Source organism: Neomonachus schauinslandi, chromosome 15 (assembly GCF_002201575.2).
Source record: "Neomonachus schauinslandi chromosome 15, ASM220157v2, whole genome shotgun sequence".
Taxonomy (NCBI): Eukaryota; Metazoa; Chordata; class Mammalia; order Carnivora; family Phocidae; genus Neomonachus; species Neomonachus schauinslandi.
This window is the reverse complement of record NC_058417.1, coordinates 2,817,085-2,837,290: the sequence shown is the minus strand read 5'-3', so window position 1 is coordinate 2,837,290 and position 20,206 is coordinate 2,817,085. Positions and strand designations below refer to the sequence as shown.

The 20,206-nt window shown below is 56.3% G+C and overlaps 2 protein-coding genes across 3 annotated transcripts in view; both read left to right on the top strand.

Moving 5' to 3' along the window:
- Positions 1 to 4,136, top strand: part of ALOXE3 (arachidonate lipoxygenase 3) — a 20,149-nt gene extending 16,013 nt beyond the window's left edge. For both annotated transcript variants that reach the window (XM_044921541.1, XM_044921540.1), the window contains exon 16: positions 3,266 to 4,136. In XM_044921541.1, coding sequence (XP_044777476.1) covers positions 3,266 to 3,445 — 180 coding nt within the window. In that variant the 3' untranslated portion in view covers positions 3,446 to 4,136. The remainder of the gene's footprint in view (positions 1 to 3,265) is intronic.
- Positions 4,137 to 9,361: 5,225 nt separating this feature from the next.
- ALOX12B (arachidonate 12-lipoxygenase, 12R type) overlaps positions 9,362 to 20,206 on the top strand; it is an 11,936-nt gene continuing 1,091 nt past the window's right edge. The window contains exons 1-12 of the mRNA XM_021694684.2: positions 9,362 to 9,843; positions 11,507 to 11,711; positions 14,486 to 14,567; positions 14,681 to 14,767; positions 14,881 to 15,003; positions 15,234 to 15,337; positions 15,649 to 15,821; positions 16,056 to 16,199; positions 17,211 to 17,414; positions 17,636 to 17,722; positions 18,019 to 18,188; positions 18,413 to 18,534. Coding sequence (XP_021550359.1) covers positions 9,697 to 9,843; positions 11,507 to 11,711; positions 14,486 to 14,567; positions 14,681 to 14,767; positions 14,881 to 15,003; positions 15,234 to 15,337; positions 15,649 to 15,821; positions 16,056 to 16,199; positions 17,211 to 17,414; positions 17,636 to 17,722; positions 18,019 to 18,188; positions 18,413 to 18,534 — 1,648 coding nt within the window. The 5' untranslated portion in view covers positions 9,362 to 9,696. The remainder of the gene's footprint in view (positions 9,844 to 11,506; positions 11,712 to 14,485; positions 14,568 to 14,680; positions 14,768 to 14,880; positions 15,004 to 15,233; positions 15,338 to 15,648; positions 15,822 to 16,055; positions 16,200 to 17,210; positions 17,415 to 17,635; positions 17,723 to 18,018; positions 18,189 to 18,412; positions 18,535 to 20,206) is intronic.

Here is a 20,206-nt window from a genome sequence, read left to right as displayed (position 1 = left end):
CCCCACCCCCGCCACCCCAGGCTTGGTCATTTGCTGAACTGAACTCAGGGAAAACAGTTTACTTATTAGATTACTGGTTTATTTATTATAAAAGGACATAACTCAGAAACAGCCAGCAATGCGCTAGGCAAGGTGTCTGGGAGGGGCTGCAGGGCTGACTTTCTCTCTCTGGCTGCCCTGCTCTCCCCATACCTCCACATGTTCACCAGCCTGGAAGCTCTCCAAACTCCTGCTGCTAGGGTTTTTCTGTCTCATTATTACCTAAGTGTGATTAATTGAATCATTGGCCACTGAGGATTAAGTCAACCTCCAGCCCCTCTCTCTTCCCCAGAGATTCGGGGCTGGAACTGCAAGTTCCAACCCTCTAATCACATGGTTGGCTCTCCTGGCAACCACCCCTTAGGAGCTTTCCAGAAGTCACCGCATGAACTGTAAATTCAGGTGTGGTTGAAAGGGCCTTATGATAACAAGACACCTTTAACACTCTAACGCTTACAAAATTATAAGGGTTTCAGGAGCTCTGTGCCAGGAAAGGGAGGAAGCCCAAATGTATATTCCTTACTGTAAATCGCAATATCACAGTGGTGAGGGATGATAGGCAAGAGGATGAAGGTGGAGGGCTCCCTCCTAGAAGCCAGTGGTGGGGTCTACCTTAGAAAATTATTAACAACAGTAGCTATAGCTTCTTGGGGATCTATCATGTCTCAGTCATTAAATCAGATACCTTATGTATGCTATTTTAAAATACAAAGTAGGTAGGGATCTTTATTTAAAATGCTTAATACAGTGCCTGGCATATAAGTGTTCAAGAGATGGTAGTTCCATTTTTTTTTTTTTTAAGATTTAAAAAAAAAATTTAAGTAATCTCTACCCCCCACGTGGGGCTCAAACTCACAACCCCGAGATCAAGAGTCACACGTTCCACCAATGGAACTGGCCAGGCACCCCAAATGGTAGTTGTATTTTACAGGAGAGAAAACTAAAGCAAGTTGGTTCAGAGACACTAAGCAAGTTGCCCAAGGTCACAGAGCTAGTACGTAGGCTTTGAACCCAGCCTGTCCTGTTCCTGTGTTCTGCTTTTTGGACAGCTACACTATAGTTTTAGAAATTAGATGTCAATCTGGTAAATAAGACATAAAACTGATTCTTTGAAAAGACCAATAAAATAAAGAAACCAGAGACAATCCCAATCAAGAGAGACGAGAAAGCATCAATGTACAACATTTGGTAGGAGTGGAAAGGCAAACAGCCAATAATTGAGAAGGTTGAAGAAATTACAAGAAAGCACGACTTGCAGTTTTATGCAAACACATTTGGAAATCAAGGTGAAAGAGATGATTTTCTAGGAAAACAATAAAGAAAAATTGACACCTGAAGAGATGAAAACCACACATGAATGGAAAGGGTGTAAAAGATCTGATCCCCCTCCTTGCAAGAGATTCTACTAAACCTTCAAGGACCAAGTCATTCCTAAATCACTCAAACTGCTCGAAAGTATAGAAAAAAAGTGGACACTCCCCAAATCATGTTACTGGGAACCTCGATTCCAGCACTTGGCCAAGGTGATGCTCTTAAGAAAGGAAGTGGGTCTCCAGGAGAAAGTTCTAGTCCCAGATCCGCACTTCCCCGGTGTGACCCTGGATATGTAATCGGGCCTCTTCAAGCCTCAGTTTCTTTATCTGTGAAGTGTGAATGATAAGAACACCTGTCTTACAGGATTGTTGTGCCGTCATGATAGTTCATGTCAAGTGCTTGCAACGTGCCAGCTGTAATTAAGAAAATGAAATTATAAATGTGTTCCACTTAGCTACAGCAATCTTAAAAATACATCATTAGCCAATGAAGGCCAATACTGCAGAGTAAGACAATAATACGCTGTGCCGAGGTCTAGTTTATTCTAGGAATGAGAGGAATGAGAGGTGGGTTCACCCTGATGAAATCTAACAATGTAATTTATTACATCAATAAAGCAACATCATATAATCATCTCAATATGTGAAAAAAAGCATTTGCTAAGCGCGGACAGTCATTACTAATGAAAACTCAGTGTAAAATGAAACTCCCATACCACGTTTTATTTTTAAAGATTCTATTTATTTGTTAGAGAGAGAGCACAGAAGCAGGGGGAGTGGGAGAGGGAGAAGCAGGCTCCCCACTGAGCAGGGAGCCCAATTCAGGGCTCGAACTCATGATCTGAGTCAGATCATGATCTGAGCCGAAACCAAGAGCTGGACATTTTAACCGACTGAGCCACCCAGGCACCCTAAGACCAAGAATTTTGAAGCAACAGGATTATTGGCAACAATTGGATCGTATGCAGGTTATACTGGACAGGAGGTGCAGGCTGGTTAGGAGGCTAGGCTCCCGGAACTGAGGAGCTGAGCTGCTTCTGTGGACTGATCACGGAGAGAGGGACCATCCCGTACTGCCACAGGACGGCACCCACTAGAAGCTCACTGTGATGCTTGCCGATTGTGGTTGGCTGGGCTCTAAAGCGAGCCTGTGCGTGGTGATGGTGTTGGGTGGATTGGCGAGATGCCTTCAGAACTAGTTGTCATCTTCAGGGGTTAGATTTTGTGAAATGGTGGAGTGACAGGTGTATCCTGGGTCCTATTTGCTGGAGTGTGTTTATGTTGATTTCATAACATGTTGGGTTGATTTGTGTTATGAACGTGCTTGTACTCCTTTGGTTCACAGAGCAGCGGACCAGGCATTTAAAATGGACCTTTTTTTTAAAAAAAGATTTTATTTATTCATTTATTTGAGTGAGAGAGAGAGAGAGAGAGAGCGCGCACATGAGAGGGGGGAGGGTCAGAGGGAGAAGCAGACTCCCTGCTAAGCAGGGAGCCCGATGCGGGACCCGATCCCGGGACTCCAGGATCATGACCCGAGCCGAAGGCAGTCGCTTAACCAACTGAGCCACCCAGGTGCCCTAAAATGGACCTTTAAAAAGATGTTCTGGTCCAATGCATCCACTTTCAGGTGCAGAAACGGTCTCCAATCGAGAGTATCAGGCAGAGGGCTACCAGCAGAGGGGGCACTAACCTCGGGCTAACCATTCCAGCCCCCACACTCCCTGGGTTGTGGGTGTGGGCCCCCCCCCCCACCTGCTGCTCTGGGCAGGCTCCCTGGAGTGGGGAGTGGTGGTTTGGAGGGCTCTCATTTGCAGTAACTGTGGCTGAGTCAAGCCCTTGGAGCTACCCTGACTCTGTGTTGGTCATCCCATCCTGACCGTCGTCCTGACCGCCTCCCGGTTTTCTCCCAGCGGCCCCTGGGCACCTACCCGGATGAGCACTTCACAGAGGAGGCCCCTCGGCGGAGCATCGCCGCCTTCCAGAACCGCCTGGCCCAGATTTCACGGGAGATCCGGGAGCGGAACCAGGGTCTGGAGCTGCCCTACACCTACCTGGACCCTCCCCTCATCGAGAACAGCGTCTCCATTTGACCCCCTCCTCCTACTGCCCTGGAAAAAGGCTCCAGCTCGAGGACATGAGGAGGGACGGCATGTCAGGGCCCCCCTCTGTTCCCACTCAGCTGGAGCCTTCTCTGCAGCTGGGGACTTTCCCCCCCAGGGTGGCTCTAGCCTCCTATGGGTGGGCCCTGAGCGGTGGGGGACCCGATCAGCAGCATCCAGGGTGAGAAGCCACTGCCTAACATCGAACGCACAGCAGGTCCTTCAAGAGAAAGGAACCCCATCACCCCTTTCTCTACTTGGGCAGCCTCCTAATTTCCCTCTCCTGTGAAAACCTACCTCCTCCCATTGGGAACCCCACAGGGACTCTGAGCTCCCCTTTCCCATCCTCCCCTGTCCCCAAACTCTTCCTCTTACCTTGTTGCTTTGTTTCCACTTTCCTCCAAGCCTAGGACCAACCAGTCTAACTTCCCTCTTTGGAAGAGCCTGGAAAATGGGCAAGAAAAGATGTGTGGCCTGGGTCTGCCCCATGGTCCCCGTTGACATCAGCGTCTTTAAAGGGAGGGTTAGGATTACAGCCCAGCTTCCCTGGACCTCTAGCTGCAGGCCTCAGAGAGCTTGGGTGTGTGGGGGTACCCTCCCCAGCCCTTGTTCTGTCTCCTCCCTCCTGTTTTCCTGTCCTTGAGCCCAATGAATGCAATAAAATCCAACATATTTGGCTCCCATTTCATTTTTGGTTTGGGATGTGTGTATGTGTGTGTTGTGTGTGTGTGGCACGCGTGCGTGTAGGTGGCTGGGGTGGCAGGGGATGCGAGAAGGAGCGAGCAATAGGGAGTCCCTGGATCATCTGCTCTGGAGACAGGGAGCCTCCCAACTCAACCCACCACCTAGCCAGGCCCCACCTTCCTGCCTTCATCCCCCAGAGTGTGTCACCCATCAGGAGATGAAGGAATAGCCAGACTCAAGGGGCTGATAGGAAAAAAGCAGGCGCTTTGCAAAGAATCCAGCTTCTGGGTGTGGGAGTTACTGGAGCTGCCCCTGGGATCCTGTTACTCTTCTGATACAGGGAAGACTCAGTCTCCGGGCCTCTGGTGGATGCGAGGAGTCAGGCTGAGCTCTGGCCAACCAGCTCCGTGCGGAAGGGATGCGGGCGGCAGGTCCTCTCCAGGTTGGGGCAGTTAGTCGCTGGTGCGAGCCCCTCCAGAGTTCCCCCTCTCCCTGCCTCTGCTGTTCTGGAAGCCCACGTGGAGACAGCATAGCCATCAGCTCCTGTCTCGGAGGGACCAGGACGTAGCCCCCTGCTGACCTGGGCTGGACTGGAGCTGAGCGAGAAATACACTTTCCTTGGGTCCCACCACTGGAATTTTGGGATGGTTGGTCGTTGCAGGATTACCAATGCAGATAGTAATCTGGGGAGTCTGATGTTCTCCCTTGCAGCCCCAAAGCCTTTAGAAATAGAGATATGGTGCACCTGGATGGTTCAGTTGGTGAAGTGTCTGCCTTCAGCTCAAGTCATGAATCCGGGGTCCCGGGATCGGGCTCCCTGCTCAGCGGGGAGTCTGCTTCTCCCTCTTCCTCTGCCCCTCCCCCCTCAAATAAATAAATACCCCCCCAAAAAAGAAGAAGAACAAGATCAAAGGACTGAGAACTAGCCAGAGGCACCCCTGTGTGGCCGGGACTGTGGCAGAGGCTGGACAGTTGGGCCCCTTAGGACCGGGCTTTGACTTAGAACAGCAAGACCGGGATATAGAACACACACACACATACACGCACATGCACACGCAGGCTGTCCCTCCACACGCCTTGGCCACCACAGAAGTTAGCATTAGAAGGCATGCCCATGCTAAAAATGGCCCGGAGCCAGAGAGGGAGGTATGGGGGTAGATCACTGGAATCAGCCAGCTTAGAGGGAGATTCCCTGCGGAGACACACCCGGCCGTGCATAGGATTCTGCTCCGGCTCTGGGCCCCTTCTGGGGACAGGACGTGGGGAAGGGGCTCGAGCTCCGTCCGATCGGGGGCTTCCTCCAGCCGTCACTCTGGACCCCTGGGTGCTTTCTGGTCTGGAAGGAGACTGGCAGAGTAGGAAGAACACCAGCCTCTTTTCCCAGCTGGTATTGAGCAAGTGCCTCAGGCTCAGTGGCCCCAATGCGTCAAATACATAGAAGGGACACGAAGACCTGGAAAGTCCCTTCCAGTGTTGACATTCTAGGATCGGCTTGCCTCAAGGCTCCCGTGTCCCTAGACGCTGTTCGCTGTTGGGGAAGCAGCTGTGAACTCCCCCTGACACCATCCCTATTACCACTGGCTCACCGGGAGACAGACAGCAAGCACGCGAACAAATAGATCCTTGGAGAAGGCTGCGGGTGGGGCTGGGGGATGCAACAGGGCAGTGCGCTGGCAGGACCAGGGGTGAGGTGACTTGAGGTCTGGTGATCAGGGAAGGCCACTCCAGCTAGTTGAGACCAGGATCAGAACAAACCACTAGAAACAGCCTGGTGGGGAGGTGGGGGCTGGCGGGGGGGACGGTGTTACAGACCATGTGTTCAAGGAACAGAGAGAGGGCCAGAGCTGCTGGGATAAGGTGACCGAGGGGGTGGACGGAAGATGGTCACGCACAGTCCTGAGGTCCACAGTGTGTCCTTGGATTTGATTCTAAGGGCAACACCCAGAGCATAAGTGTTATGCTCTGGCAAGTTCTGAGCAGGAGAGTGACCCCATTTGATTTTTTTCCTGTGTCCTGGGGGGTGGGGCCGCAGGGTTGCTCCCTGCCTTGCAGGGCTTGGGATGGGGTAAGCAGGGTTGCCCAGCAGTGAGGACTCAGCTTTCTGTGTGGGTGGCCATTGCGGCCAACCCAGCGAGCTCGCATCCTTCCCAGGGACCTCCCCTGCTCTCCGGTCCACCCCTGGTCCAGGAGAACCAGTTTTTCAGCCCAGTGAGCACCTACCCAGAGGCACGCATCCACGTTTGGGCCATAAGTGGGGAGCACCCCATCTTCATTCTCATGCCTAGTCCCATCCACATCCCCAGCCGTGTTTGAGTCCCCACCGTCCTCATCTCCGTCCGTTTCCTTCAGGGACCTAATTCCCACTCCAGACTCTTGCCCTGATCAAACCCAGAGCCACCATTCCTGCTTTTTGGGGGGACAAACGGATTGGCTGAGGGGAGACCTATTGATCACAAGTTATGATTTGAGGAGGCAGCTTTTGGGGGATGGAGGTAGATCCCCACCATTTGGGGGTGACACCCAAACATCAGCTTCCTGCCCTGCTCCCCCAATTCTCCCTTTCGCTTTACCTTGCAGGCCCCCTGCCTCCTCCCCACACCCCACTATGTGATTTTACCACTGGATCAGAAGGTTCAGGAGGGGCCTCTCACCCCCACTGACCCGGCGGACTCTGTGTTCCAGAGGGGCCTGGAAATGCCACTTCCCAAACCCCTGAGCTTCAATCCCCAAGCCACCCCTGCCCTGCTCTGCACCCGAGATTAGCAGCCCCCTGGGGGCACAGTCTCGAGGAAATGGGAGTGGCTACAAGGTAGGAGGCTGGGAGAGCTTGCATGGAATTTGCATCTTATGCAAATTTGCACCATCAGGCTCCTAGCATCCCCCAAGAGTCATCTGGGTGGCTGAGCGGAGTCCAGGATGGCAGGCCTGACCTGCCTAACAGCTCCTGTCCTCAGACCAGGGCAACACTGTGCCACGCAGATGAGACAGCCCTGCCAATCCCCCACAGTCATACACAGGCATGACTACCCCCAGCCTTCTCCCCCATCCTGCCCCCATCCCCTTAACCCATTCCTTACCCCAGTCTAGCTCTCCTCTCCCCTTAATCAAGCCCCATCCCTGCTGCACTTCCCAGCCCTGGCCTCGTCCTCATCCGACCAGCCCACCTGACCATTACGAATCATGTTTTGAGAGTCTCCCAGGTGCCAGGTACTGTGCCAGGAGGTGGGGAGAACCCAACCAAATGATGGACAGTCTAATCTAGTGGGGAAGATGGGCATCAAAGATGTTAGCTGCAGTGCCATGAGAACCATTAATAGTGAAATTTGGCCTTCCTTGACGAAGCCCTTATCAAGCTAAGATCAGAAGGAAGAGGAAACTTAACCAGGTCCAAGAGGTAGAGTGGGACAGCATGTGCAAAAGTCCTGTGGTTGGAAGGGGATTGACCTCACTCCCTTCATGTGTTTATTCAAAAGTCCCCCTGTCAAAGGGCACTTCCCTGACCCCTCTCTATCTAAAGTTTGCTCTTTTATACTTTATAATTTCTTTCCCTGCTTCTCTTCAGTACTTGATCACTAACATAATATTTTATTGACTTCATTAGTAGGCTGTATTGTCTGCTTCCTCCACTAGAAGGTAAGCTCTAGGAGGAAGGGCGGTGATTTGCTTTGGGACGAGACCTAGGAGACAGGCCACGGGAGGTATGTGAATGGATGAAGTCATTATCTGGAAGGTCAGAAAGAGCCACTGCCAGGCCTGAGCTGGGGTTGGACGGGGTGGGGGTGACAGGAGCACATTTGGGTCTTAAAAAGGTCATCTCACTCCCTACCTCCGACCACAGCCCTATCCCTAGGCTCAGCCTGAATCACAACCTCATGCCCATTCCTCACCCAATCCAGAACCTACTGGCATCTTCTCTCCATCTTAGAATCCCAGCCCTCTTTGGACCTAACTTGGCCCCGGGCATTGTGTGACCTTCCCTCAATGGTGACAGTAGAGTGAAAACTCAGAGGTAACCTGGGCTGGAGCTTCCTGGTTGGTGGGAGCTGCTCCTGCCAGGCAGGAGCAAAGAGGGCAAGACAGAATGATTGTTTCCTTCTCTCCCACCTTCAGTAAGCTCTGTGAGTATTTCATTTCTTCTCCACATCTGTGGTGCCTAGAACAGTGCCTGAAACATGTGCTCCACGAACATCTCCTGAAGGAACGAGGGCAAGAAGGAACGAATGATTTGGTTCCAGACAAACCCAATTCTATTGGAGCCCAACCTTGATCCCAAACCTCTTCCTAGAGCTTCATTGTTTTTTGGGGGGGATGGGGTGGGGTGAGGATATTGAGGGATATCATATAGTAAAATGCATCAAGTTCCTTCTGTACCACCCAGATCAAGATACAGAAGGTTCTAGCTCTCCATGCGGCTCCCCACTTGCAGGTGCTCTTCAGGCCCTCATCACGGAGCTACCCGCTCCTCTGATTTCTGTAAGAATTGCTTAGTTTCGTCTGTTCTCAAACTTCGAATCAATGGAATGATAGAGCGTGTACTGTTTTCTGTCTGGCTTCTTTCATTCAATATAATCTTTGTGAGATTTGTCCACGTCGCCCACCTTGTTGTTTGTGCTTTTTTTTTTTTTTTTTTTAATTGCCGGGTAGAATTCTGTTAGGATTATACCACAAGGTACATGTCCACCCCTTGGCTTATTTCTCGTGCCCCCAGCTTCACTGCAATTGTTATGTACTCTTGTATGCACCCCCGTCCCTCGGCTCGGCTCAGCTGATCCTGGTCTTGCAGGAAGCCACAGACATCCTCTCTCCCTCCCTGATCCTCTCTCCCTGGAGACTCTCTGTGCCCTAGCACCCCGAGCTCAGCTTTAGCATCCACTACTCTTCCTCTCAAGGGCTCTGGGCCCTGGGGCAGGAGGATGGGCCAGCCTTCCTGCAGCGGCCACAGCCTGCCCCATTGCCCAGAGAGGAATGGCCCCGCAGCCGGCCAGGCAGAGAGTTTGCGCTGTGCCCCATCCCCTGGCCCCCACCCACTGTTGTGGGGGATGACCTGCTGCCCCTGGATCGGCTCAGCAAGGGTGTCCAGTGCTGCAGCCCATGGGGGCGGGCAGAAGGAAGGCACTTATTAGGCTGATAATGATCTGGGGGCCCCACCCAGCCCCGTCCCCCCATTTCCCTGGGGCCTGGGCTCAGGCTGGACTGGCTCCCCCACCCTGAAGCCTCCTTCATTCAAGGCATGTTCCATCCACCCTCTCAGAAGCCAGCCCAGCACCCTGTCTGCTCTCCCTGCTGGCTACTGGAGGGCTGGCCGCCCAGATTCTGGCTCACCCGCCCGACTTGCCCCGCCCCAGCCTGCCCGGCTCCCTGCCCGCCCGCCAAGGGTAGCAGCCTCTCCAGGCTCTGGGCTGCCCGTGGGCCAGACGTCCCTGCCTCACCTCTCCCTCTCGGGAGGCTGGCCCTGTCCCCGTCTCCCTGTGTCTGACTCCCCTGCCTGGCCTGGGCCCCCGTGCGACCCCCACGGTGTCTGGACTTGAGCCCTCCCTCCTGCCTCCTCAGGAACAGCCATGGCCGCCTACAAAGTCAAGGTGGCCACAGGCACCGACCTCTTGTCGGGAACCATGGACTCCATCTCGCTAACCATTGTGGGGACCCAAGGAGAGAGCCATAAGCAGCTGCTGAACCATTTTGGGAGAGACTTTGCTACTGGGGCGGTGAGTAGGTGCATGTGTGTGGTGTGTTTGTGTGGTGTGTGTGTGTGTGAACTGTGTGAATAGGGTGTGTGGTGTACGTACATGTGGAGTGTGTGTATATACACATGGGTCTGTGTGGTCCATGTGGTCTCTGTGTGTGTGATGTGTGTGGTGTGCATGAGTCTGTGTGTGGTGTGTGAGTGAGTGTGTATGTGTGAGTGAGTGTGTGTGGAGTGTGAGTGTGTGTACTGTGAGTGGTGTGTGTGTGTATGTGTGTCCAGGGAGCATGAGGAGGGATGGAGGTGTGCAGGGGAGGGAGACAGCAGGCAGGGAGAGATGGGGCACTGTGAGGGAGCTCTGAAAGCAGTGGGGTCCAAGGGCGGCTTTGGATGCCCTCCCCGCAGACCTGGCTCCCAGCGGTCCCTGCTCTCTGGGCCATCCTGCCTCATCCCTGCTCTGTTACCTCTCACCCCTTTGTGCTCATTTCTCATCTCTCCCTGCCCTTCCTCACCTCTTCTCTCTTCCTCTCTCATCACTCACCCACATCCCTCATCTCTCAGCCTCTCCCTCATTCCTGCCCATGGCCTCTCCCTCTCCCTCATCCCTCCCCATTTCCTCTCCCTCTCCCTGATCCTTCTCCATTTCCTCTCCCTCTCCCTGATCCCTCCCTATTTCCTCTCCCCTCCCTCATCCCTCCCCATGGCCTCTCTTCCCTCACCCCTCCCCATTTCCTCTCCCCCTTCCTCATCCCTCCCCATTTCCTCTCCCCCTCCCTCATCCTTCCGCATGATCTCTCCCTCTCCCTCATCCCTCCCCATTTCCTCTCTCTCTCCCTGATCCCTCCCTATTTCCTCTCCCTTCCCTCATCTTTTTCCATTTCCTCTCCCCCTCCCACATCCCTCCCCATGGCCTCTCTTCCCTCATCCCTCCCCATTTCCTCTCCCCTCTTTCATCCCTCCCCATTTCCTCTCCCCCTCCCTCATCTTTCTCCATTTCCTCTCCCTGTCCCTCATCCTTCCCCATTTCCTCTCCCCCTCCCTCATCCCTCTCCCTCCCATCCTTACTCTTCCTAAGTTAAGTTGCATCATAACTGGCTTAAAAGCACACTGGATTCTCTGTGATTTAAAACGGCATCAGACCAGTCTGTCCACTGGGGCCTGCCTGCTCCATGATGGAAGGCACCCTTTGCTGGTCCCTCAGCCCTGATTCTGAGTCAGGTCCAGCCACCTACTGCTATGTCATCTTGTAGGTCCCTCTGTCTATATGGCCATTTCTGTATCTCCACGTCTTCACTGATAAGTAGAAGAGGGGGCTGGCAGGACCACCTCTGCCCACTCTAAGACTGCAGGAGGTCTAGGGGGGCCCTGATCCCACTTGGACCCCTTTGTAGACCAGCCCCTGGGGGGCTGCATGGCTCCCGCAGCCTCAGGTGGCCGAGGAGGGGGTCGGAGGATGGGACCTGGGGCGGGTGGCCAGGAATGGAGGCGGAGGGACAGGTGTGCTGTGATCCTGGGTGGACGGGCCCAGCAGGGGACAGCCCAGTGGGAGTGGGGGAGGAGAGCCCCGTGATCGGGTCACCCCAGCCCAGGGAGGTGAGCAGCTCCCCCCTCACAGGAGCCGAGCCTGGGGGAGGGGCCGGGCCGGTGGGAGTCCTGCCACTCACCTAGCCCCGTGCCCTGCCCAGGTGGACGAGTACACTGTCCGGTGTCAGCAGGATCTGGGGGAGCTCATCATCATCCGCCTGCACAAGGAGCGCTACTCCTTCTTCCCTAAGAAATCCTGGTATTGCAACTACGTGCAGATCTGTGCGCCTGACGGCCACATCTACCACTTCCCTGCCTATCAGTGGATGGACGGCTACGAGACCCTGGCCCTCAGGGAGGCTACAGGCAAGCCCTCAGCACCCCACCTCCGCCGCCAGGCCCCTGGCTCCCGCCCGGCTGTCGCCTGCTGGGCTGTCCCCGCAGGGACTCCTGGGCCCGCCTGCCACCCTCACACAGCCCCCTCACTCACTGGTGCTGCAGGGTCCAGCTGAGGGCTGCACCCTGCGGGGACACAGATGGGGGCAGCTTGGATCTCAGGATCCCAGGTCTTGCCCGCTAGCTCCACTCTGACAGGACGCCCCACCATCCCACCTGCTGCCCATGGTGTTAAGAGCCCTGTGAGCTCAACAGTTGTCCGTGCTCCCTAACAGCAGGGTTTGTACCTTATCATAAGAGCGCTGGGTCTCCAACGGAGCAGATTTCAGACAGATGGATGCTCTATGCTCCCGAGGCCTCCCTGCTACTCCAACAGGACACCTTACTTCTCTAGCAGGACTCACTGCTGCTCCAAAAGGCCCCCCTTCATCCAGTTAGGCTCCATCAGAGCCCAGTAGATTGACCGGGTGTTCTCTAGTGCCTGGTCGAGGCTGCGGGCTATTTTCCTGGTCACTTGGTTGCTCCCCTGGAAGAGGGACAGGGAGCCCGCCCCTGCCACAGCCCTTGTCTGGTGGGCTTGGCTCAGCTTCCTAGTAGGGGGCTGCTACACGGGGACTGCAGGCCTGTCCTCTTTTGTCCCCTTGGCTCCACCCCCCCGGGCTCTGTCGGCCTCCTTCAAGGCGCACGGGAGCGAGGGGGCTTGGAGCTACATCCGGCCGGCAGCTAACCACCTTGTTCCACCTCTCATTTCCCTGGAAGCAGGGAAACAGAGCCTGAGCTGGGGCAAGAGGCAGAGGCAGAGGGAGGCAGGCCTGGGGGAGGGTGGGGAGGCCAGGGGGAGAGCCCCCCTCCCGGAGATGTGGAGCATCTTCCCGCAGAGACAGGCCTGAGTGTCCGGGAAGCAGGGGAAGGGCAGGATGAGGCTGGGCGCCATGCAGGAATGGCGCTGGGTGGGGCAGCTCCCTGCAACACCAGGGCAGGAGGCTTGCATCACCCGCCCGGCCCTTGGAGGAGTCCGGCCCCCACCCAGGGGATGAAGCCAAGCTGGGTCCCCGGGGTTGCACAACTCCAGGGGGCACTGTTCACCTGGGACACAACATGAGCTGCAGCAGATGGAGGAAGGACAGGTGGCGAAGGGGGGCCTCAAGGGCAGGTGACGGGGCTGTGGTGACAGGCACATGACAGTCCGGGGCTGCCCTCCAGGACGCTGGACAGAGACAGCCCTGGGTGTGGATCTCAGCTCCACCACCTACTAGATGGACATCTGGGTCTACTTCTGAATTCTAAGCCTCAGTGTTCTCCTCTGTAAAATGGGGCTAACAGCAGAGCCTACTTTATAAGGCTGACGAGAGAATCCAGGGACCTCGCCTCTAAAAGGAATTTTTAAAAAGCTCAACGACTCTTGGTGGTGGCTCGTGGTTGGGCGGTGAGTGGTCAGAAGAAGACTGCCTTGGTTCAAATCCCAGCTCATGCTTTCTCTCTGTGTAACATGGGCTGTTTTCTCCTTGTAAAACGAGCACAACGATATTGTCCCTTAGCTGAAACTTTTGGGGTCAGGGGTGTCTTGAAATTCAGATTTCAGGGGCACCTGGGTGGCGGAGTCGGTTAAGTGTCTGACTCTTGGTTTTGGCTCAGGTCATGATCTCAGGGTCCTGGGACGGAGCCCCAGGTCAGGCTCCCTGCTGAGCGGGAGTCTGCTTGAGATTCTCCCTCTCCCTCTGCCCCTCCCTCCATGCACACACTCTCTCTTTCATAAATAAATCTTTAAAAAAAAGATACTCAGATTTCATTTAGAATATGTATGTATATGTACATCTATATCTATATATTCCACTCACACGGTCCATATGTTATATTATATAACCACCAGGGCACCCCCTAGTCAAATATTCTAATATTTCTGCAGCAAAAACTACAAATAGTTAAGCCAAGTGAGTTCAATAAAGACTGTGTATAGCCTCCGGTAAATTCAGAGCAGGTTTTGCCGACCAAGGAATTTGTGCCTAACTTGTGAAAAAGACAAGGTTGATTTCTATAGTCTTCTGGGTTTTGGAATTGTGGAGACAAGATTGCAAGCCTATAATAGTCACCTGCCTTGTAAGGTTGTTCCTGTGTGGATTAAGTTATTAATATAAGTAGAATGGGGGCACCTGGGTGGCTCAGTCGGTGAAGTGTCTGCCTTTGGCTCAGGGTCCTGGGATCGAGCCCCACATTGGGCTCTCTGCTCAGCGGGGAGCCTGCTTCTCCCTCGCCCTCTGTGCTCTCTCTCAAATAAATAAATAATGTATATGTATTATTTATTTATTAATATATTTAATATATATTATATATTAATTATATTATATTATAAATATATATTTAATTAATAATATATTTAATATTTATTTATTTATTATCATATATATATATATGAGAAAGTGTTTAGAAAGTGCCTGGTTCCCAGTAAGCCCTACATAACTGTCCTTCATTAATGTTTTAGCGGGTCCAGAAGACAGACTTCCTCCCAGCAGCAAGCCCAGCTCCAAGGGTAGAGGGAGGGGGAAGAGGGTGGTCCCTGATCCTTCCCTCTGAGTTTTTGGGAGGACACATGCCTGCCCACCCAGGTAAGCCTACCCCATGCCATCTTTGTCTGTGGGCCCGCAAAGCCAATCTAGAGGGCAGGAGCTGAATTGTGATCCTTGAGGTGGTCAGGGGCAGACAGGGCTGGGGTCAGACCTTGAGCCTCCTCTATGGTCTCCCTGCAGGAAAGACAACAGCAGAGGACATGCTCCCCATCCTTCTGGACCACCGACAGGAGGAGATCAGAGCCAAGCAGGACTTCTACCAGTGAGCGGAGGGCGGCAGGGGCTGTGGGAGGCCAGGGGGCGGTGATGGCTTGGCCTTCCATCCCTGGGTTGGTGCCTGGGCACCAGGGCCCACCGACTGCCTTCTCTTTGCAGCTGGAGAGTCTTCGTTCCGGGCCTGCCCAACTACGTGCATATCCCCAGTTACCGCCCTCCTGTCCGGAGGAACCCCAACCGGCCTGAGTGAGGACCTGGGGCTGCCCTGGGGCCCCTCCCATGGTTGACCCCTTGGCTCTCCCCCTTCCCTGTGCCCCGGACCCGAGTGCCCGGCCCCAGCCCTGCACTCCTTCCTACAGGTGGAGCGGCTATATCCCCGGCTTCCCGATTCTCATCAACATTAAGGCCACCAAGTTCCTGAACTCAAACCTCCGCTTCTCCTTCATCAAGACGGCCTCCTTCTTCTTCCGCCTGGGGCCCACGTGAGTGTGCGCCAGCAGGGACGTCCCTGTCGCCGCTCCATGCCGCCTCCACCGAAGCCCGGGGAGCTCGCAATGGCCAGACGGGCAGAGGGGGCTGGCCTAGGGAAGCCGGGAGGTGGTCCCCAGACCCCGGGCACAGAAGGACCTGGAGCCGTGCGGCCGGACACCCGAGGGCCAGACCAGGGAGGGCTGCCTGTCTGAGCGCCTCCCCCTCGAACCCTGTCCACTAGGGCACTGGGCTTCAAACTCCGCGGCCTGGTGGACTGCAAGCAATCGTGGAAGAGGCTGAAGGACATCAAGAAAATCTTCCCCACCAACAAGTCTATCATCACCGGTATGGGGGGCAACGCGAAGCGAGCCCGGGGGAGCCCGTGGTCTCCGGCGGGGCGGGTGAAGCTGCGGACGCGGGCCAGGGGCGGGACGCCCCGTCGGGGCAGTGGGATGGGAGGAGGGGGGCCAACCCCAGGCCCGAAAGGCCGACGAGGCGAGCGCGCCCTCTGGCGGCTTCGTGGAGAATGCCGCCCTGGGCGCCGCCTGCCGCTCAAGGGGAGGCTGGGGGCGCTTCTGGGGGGGGGGGGTCTTCCTCTGTCGCGGGCCTCAGGGGGTTCTGGCAGCGTCGTGACGCCCGCACGGCGCCCCACCCAGAGTACGTGGCCGAGCACTGGACAGAGGACAGCTTCTTTGGGTATCAGTACCTGAACGGCATCAACCCAGGCCTGCTCCGCCGCTGCACTCAGATCCCTGACAAGTTCCCCGTGACAGATGACATGGTGGCCCCGTTCCTGGGCGAGGGAACGTGTCTGCAAGCGGAGCTGGAGGTGAGGCCCCATCAGGTGGGGATCCCCGGCCTCCCAGCCTCCCTCCCTCCCTGGCATCCCCGGCTCTCCACTCCTACCTTTGCTGTCCCCAGAGTCCCACTGGCCTCTGTATACCCCACTTGGGTCCTTAGCTAACCCTGCCCCTGGGGGACCAGGGCACTCGGCACCCAAGGCATGGCTCACAGGTGCGCTGTGTTGGTGCCTACCTGCCCTCCCATTGCGGCTCCCTTCCAGAAGGGGAACATTTACCTGGCAGACTACCGCATCTTGGAGGGCATCCCCACCATTGAGCTCAACGGAAGGAAGCAGCATCACTGTGCCCCCCTCTGCCTGCTGCACCTCGGGCCGGAAGGGAACATGATGCCCATCGCCATCCAGGTGCCTGGGATGCAGGCCTGGGGGCGCTGCGTGAGCACGTTGCTGATGCGAGCGCTTATGTGTGTGTGTGTGCATGCGCGCGTGCGCACGTGGGCAGGTGCCCATTTACACGAGTGTGCGATCCCAGTGTGTGCATCTGAGAACACACGGATGCTTATGCATGTTCCTGTCTGTGTGTGTGGCCCTGTGTGTGAGCCTCGGACTGAGTCCCTCCTTGTCCCTGCATGAGCACAGCTCTGTCCTGCCCCTGTCCGCCTGTCTGCCCATGCGTGAACTTGGGTCCCTGTGGCTGTATTTGTGTGCAAGCCCCCGTGTGTAGAGTGTGCATACTCTGTGCACATGCGCAGAGGTGACCAGATGGGAATGTGTTTGGTCGCTTGAGCTTGTCTCTTTGGGTCCATTCCCTCATGTACTTGTTAAGCCAACACCCGCTGTGGGCTAGGCCTCTGCTGGACATACTGAGCTAATCAGACTTAGCCACTGCCTTGAGAGTGGCCTGGCAGGACAGGGACGGGAGGTGCTATGTTCCCAGAGGTCTCCACCAGTGTCATGTCCAAATTAGAAAAAGGCACCTCTCGGGGGGCGGGGATCAGCCAAGCCCTGATGCTCCTGGCTCATTAGTGGGACAGCATAGGCTGGATTTCAGTGACTCCCTTTGCCCCAGAGGGCTGGTATCCTTGTGCAGTGCACAACTTGTACAGCTGAATGGGGCGGCCGTGGGGTTGAAATAAGGAGGGCTTCTCAGAGGAGGCAACTTGCAGGCTGCTTCTTGAATGAATGGGAGCTGCCAGGTAGAGAGAGGGAGGGGGGAAGGGACTACAAGCAGAGGGGAGAGCAAGAGCAAATGTGAGGAGGAAGGAAGGGTCCTGGTGTGCTCAGGGGACCCAGAGGGCCTAGAGTGTACAGAGCGGCGTGTGTCCCTCCTCAGACTCTTCTCTGCCTCCTTCCTGCAAGTGGGGGCTCTTGTGTGTGTGTGTGTCTGCCCTCACCTCCCTCCTTCCCCATCCCCAGCTCAGCCAGACCCCCGGGCCCGACTGCCCCATCTTCCTGCCCAGTGACTCTGAGTGGGACTGGCTGCTGGCCAAGACGTGGGTGCGCTATGCCGAGTTCTACTGCCACGAGGCCATCTCCCACCTGCTGGAGACGCACCTCATTGCGGAGGCCTTCTGCCTGTCCATAATGAGGCAGCTGCCCATGTGCCACCCCCTCTACAAGGTATGGGCTTGGCCCCAGGTGCCCCAGAAAGGCACCTGGCTTGCTCCACTCAGGGGGACCCCCGGTAGTCTTGCGGAGGCAGCTGGGGACCCACAAGACAGGGTTTGGGGTGGGGACTTCCCAAAGCGAGAGGGTCTGATGCTGCACAAGGGGAGGGCTGGTGCTGAGGTCCTTTGGGGCTAACTGTGGTCCTCTCTCCTTGTCCTTGCTCCCTCCTGCAGCTCCTCATCCCCCACACCCGGTACACCATCCAGATCAACAGCATCGGGCGGGCCCTCCTCCTCAACGAGGGGGGGCTGTCTGCCAGGGTAACACTTCTGCCCCAACCCCAACAAGACATGAGCGGCCCTTCCGGCCTTTGCCATTAGGCTAAAAGCAGGATTTCCTGCTTGCCTTCGGATCACGAGGGGGCACGGCGGGCGGGGACTGGTGGAAGTGGGTGCTTTGCCTTTGAGGGTGCAGAGGGGTGCTGGCCCGGAGGGTGGGGGCTCATGGGGCGGGCTGGAGGAGCACGCGCTGGGCTGTGTGCGAGGCGGGCGTGATCCTCAGAGGGGGGTTCCTGCCGGGACCCTGTCGGCCTCAGCGGCTGCCTCCTCCCGAACAGGGCATGTCCCTGGGCCTGGAAGGCTTTGCTGAGGTGATGGTGCGGGCTCTGTCAGAGACAACCTACGATAGCCTCTACCTCCCCAATGACTTCATGGAGCGCGGGGTCCAGGACCTGCCGGGATATTACTACCGTGACGACTCCCTGGCAGTGTGGGACGCGCTGGAGAGGTGCGGCTGGGCTGGCAGGGGGTGGCACGCAGGCTGGACGCCCTGGGATGTGGGAGCAGGCACGGGCCGGCTTTAAGGACCCGGGCTTGGGTCTGAGGCCACCTCCGCCCCGCAGGACGTGCCTGCCCCCAGGCCCCGGGCAGCTCTGGGGAGGAAGGCCCGGGGAGGGGGGAATGGCTGCTGGGAAGGGGGAGGATCCAAACTGAGGCCTGTCCCCTGGTCAGGTATGTGACAGAGATCATCACCTACTATTACCCGTGTGACGCGGCTGTGGCGGGGGACCCGGAATTGCAGTCCTGGGTGCGGGAGATATTTAAGGAGTGCCTCCTAGGGCGTGAGAGCTCAGGTATGCGCCTGGGCGCCGGGCACCTGAGGGGACCTGGGGCTAAGGGGTGGGCCCTTCCTGCTGGTGGCGGACCATGTCTTGCTGGGTGCTGAGGGAGCCAAATCTCGGAGAGGTTGGGGAAGGAAACGGGGCTGCCCATTGGTCCCTATGTGAGCTCAGGGGCCGTGGGGCAGGGCCATCTCTGTGGAGATCTGGGGGGCTCCCAGACCCCCCTGGAAATAAGCCATCATGGGCTGAGAAATGGGGCGTGAACTCAAACAGGTAGAGCGTGCTGGAGGCCAGGGAGCTGGTAGGCTCCAGGAGGGCAGCGGAGCATCCTGAGGTCAAGCCGCTTGGGCACCACTCAGCAAATATTTAATGAGCATCTATAATGTGACAAACGCTGAGCTGGGTACTGAGAGGCAAAGGGAGTGAGACAGGAGAAGGTGTCTGCCCTCAAGTCTCAGGGTGGTCCACTCAGTAGACGGACAGTCATGCTATCTTAGGACTGCTACAGTCCGGGGTGGGCGTGGGTGGGGTAGGGGTGCATAGAAGTCCTGGGGAAGCACCTAACCCAGCTGGAGGAGGGTACTGGGTGGAGAGTGGGGGGTAGCAGCATGCTAAGATCTAGCTGAGATCTAACATCTGGGCTAACATCTGGCTAAGGGACCTGTAGGACGGGGAGGTTAGCCGGGAGGTGTTAGAGGTGGGGTTGAAGAGCTCTGGGTGGGAAGCCAGAGCCGACAGAGGGAGCTCCGGGAGCTGCTCAGAGGTCCCTGCATCTGAGCTGAGGCTGGGATCTGGCCGGGCTCCCTGTGGGGCTAAGCTAAGGCTGAAGCCATGAGCAGGGCCGGAGGCAGGCCTGGTGAAGGAGGTGAGATTACCCTGACCACCAGAGGGCGCCGTCGAGGGGTCTGCAAGGAGATCGGATTGTACGTAAGACTGTCAGGCTGCCCGGACTCAGCAGACAGTTCTGGAAGGTCCTGCGGTATCCAGGAGCGGGGTGACATGGGCCTGGCTAGGGTGGCAGTTGTGGGAAGCAAGAGAATTCCCGAGCTGGCTGGGAGACAGAAATGACAGGACTTGGTGACTGGTTGGGGTTTGGTTGTGGGTTTAGAGAGAAGGGTGGAGCAAGACTCCTGGGTTTGGGGTTTTGGAACCTGGGTGGATGGTGTGTGTCATGCTGTGAGCTGGGGGCCTGGAAGGAGGAGTGGTTTGGGGAGGAAGATAATGGGTCCGGTTCAAATGTGTTAGGCTTCTGGAACCCGGGGACAATGGGAAGGAGAAGCGAGCAGCTTGGTTAAGTATGAGACCAAGAGCCAGGCTACTGAGAAATCCATCTGGTGTGAGTGCAGAGGCTCAAAAGAGTGTGTGTGTGTGTGCACGTGCGCGCGTGTGCACGCATGTGTGGTGGGGGGGTGGGTGTGGATGAGGGACTGGGCTGACTCAGGGCAGGAAAGCTGGGATTCCTCCAAAGCCTGGTCCCCACTGAGTCCTGGGACCAGAGCGGCCCCCCTAAGGGAGCTGGAATAAAGATCTGAGGGCCCCACCTCAGGCAGGTGCCTGGAGCAGCCCTGGAGGACCTGGCCAAGGCCATTTGGGTTTGCCTCCCAAGGCTTGTGGTCTGGATGGGGTGGGGTGCTTGGGTCTTTATTCCAGCTCCCTTAGGGGGGCCGCTCTGGTCCCAGGACTC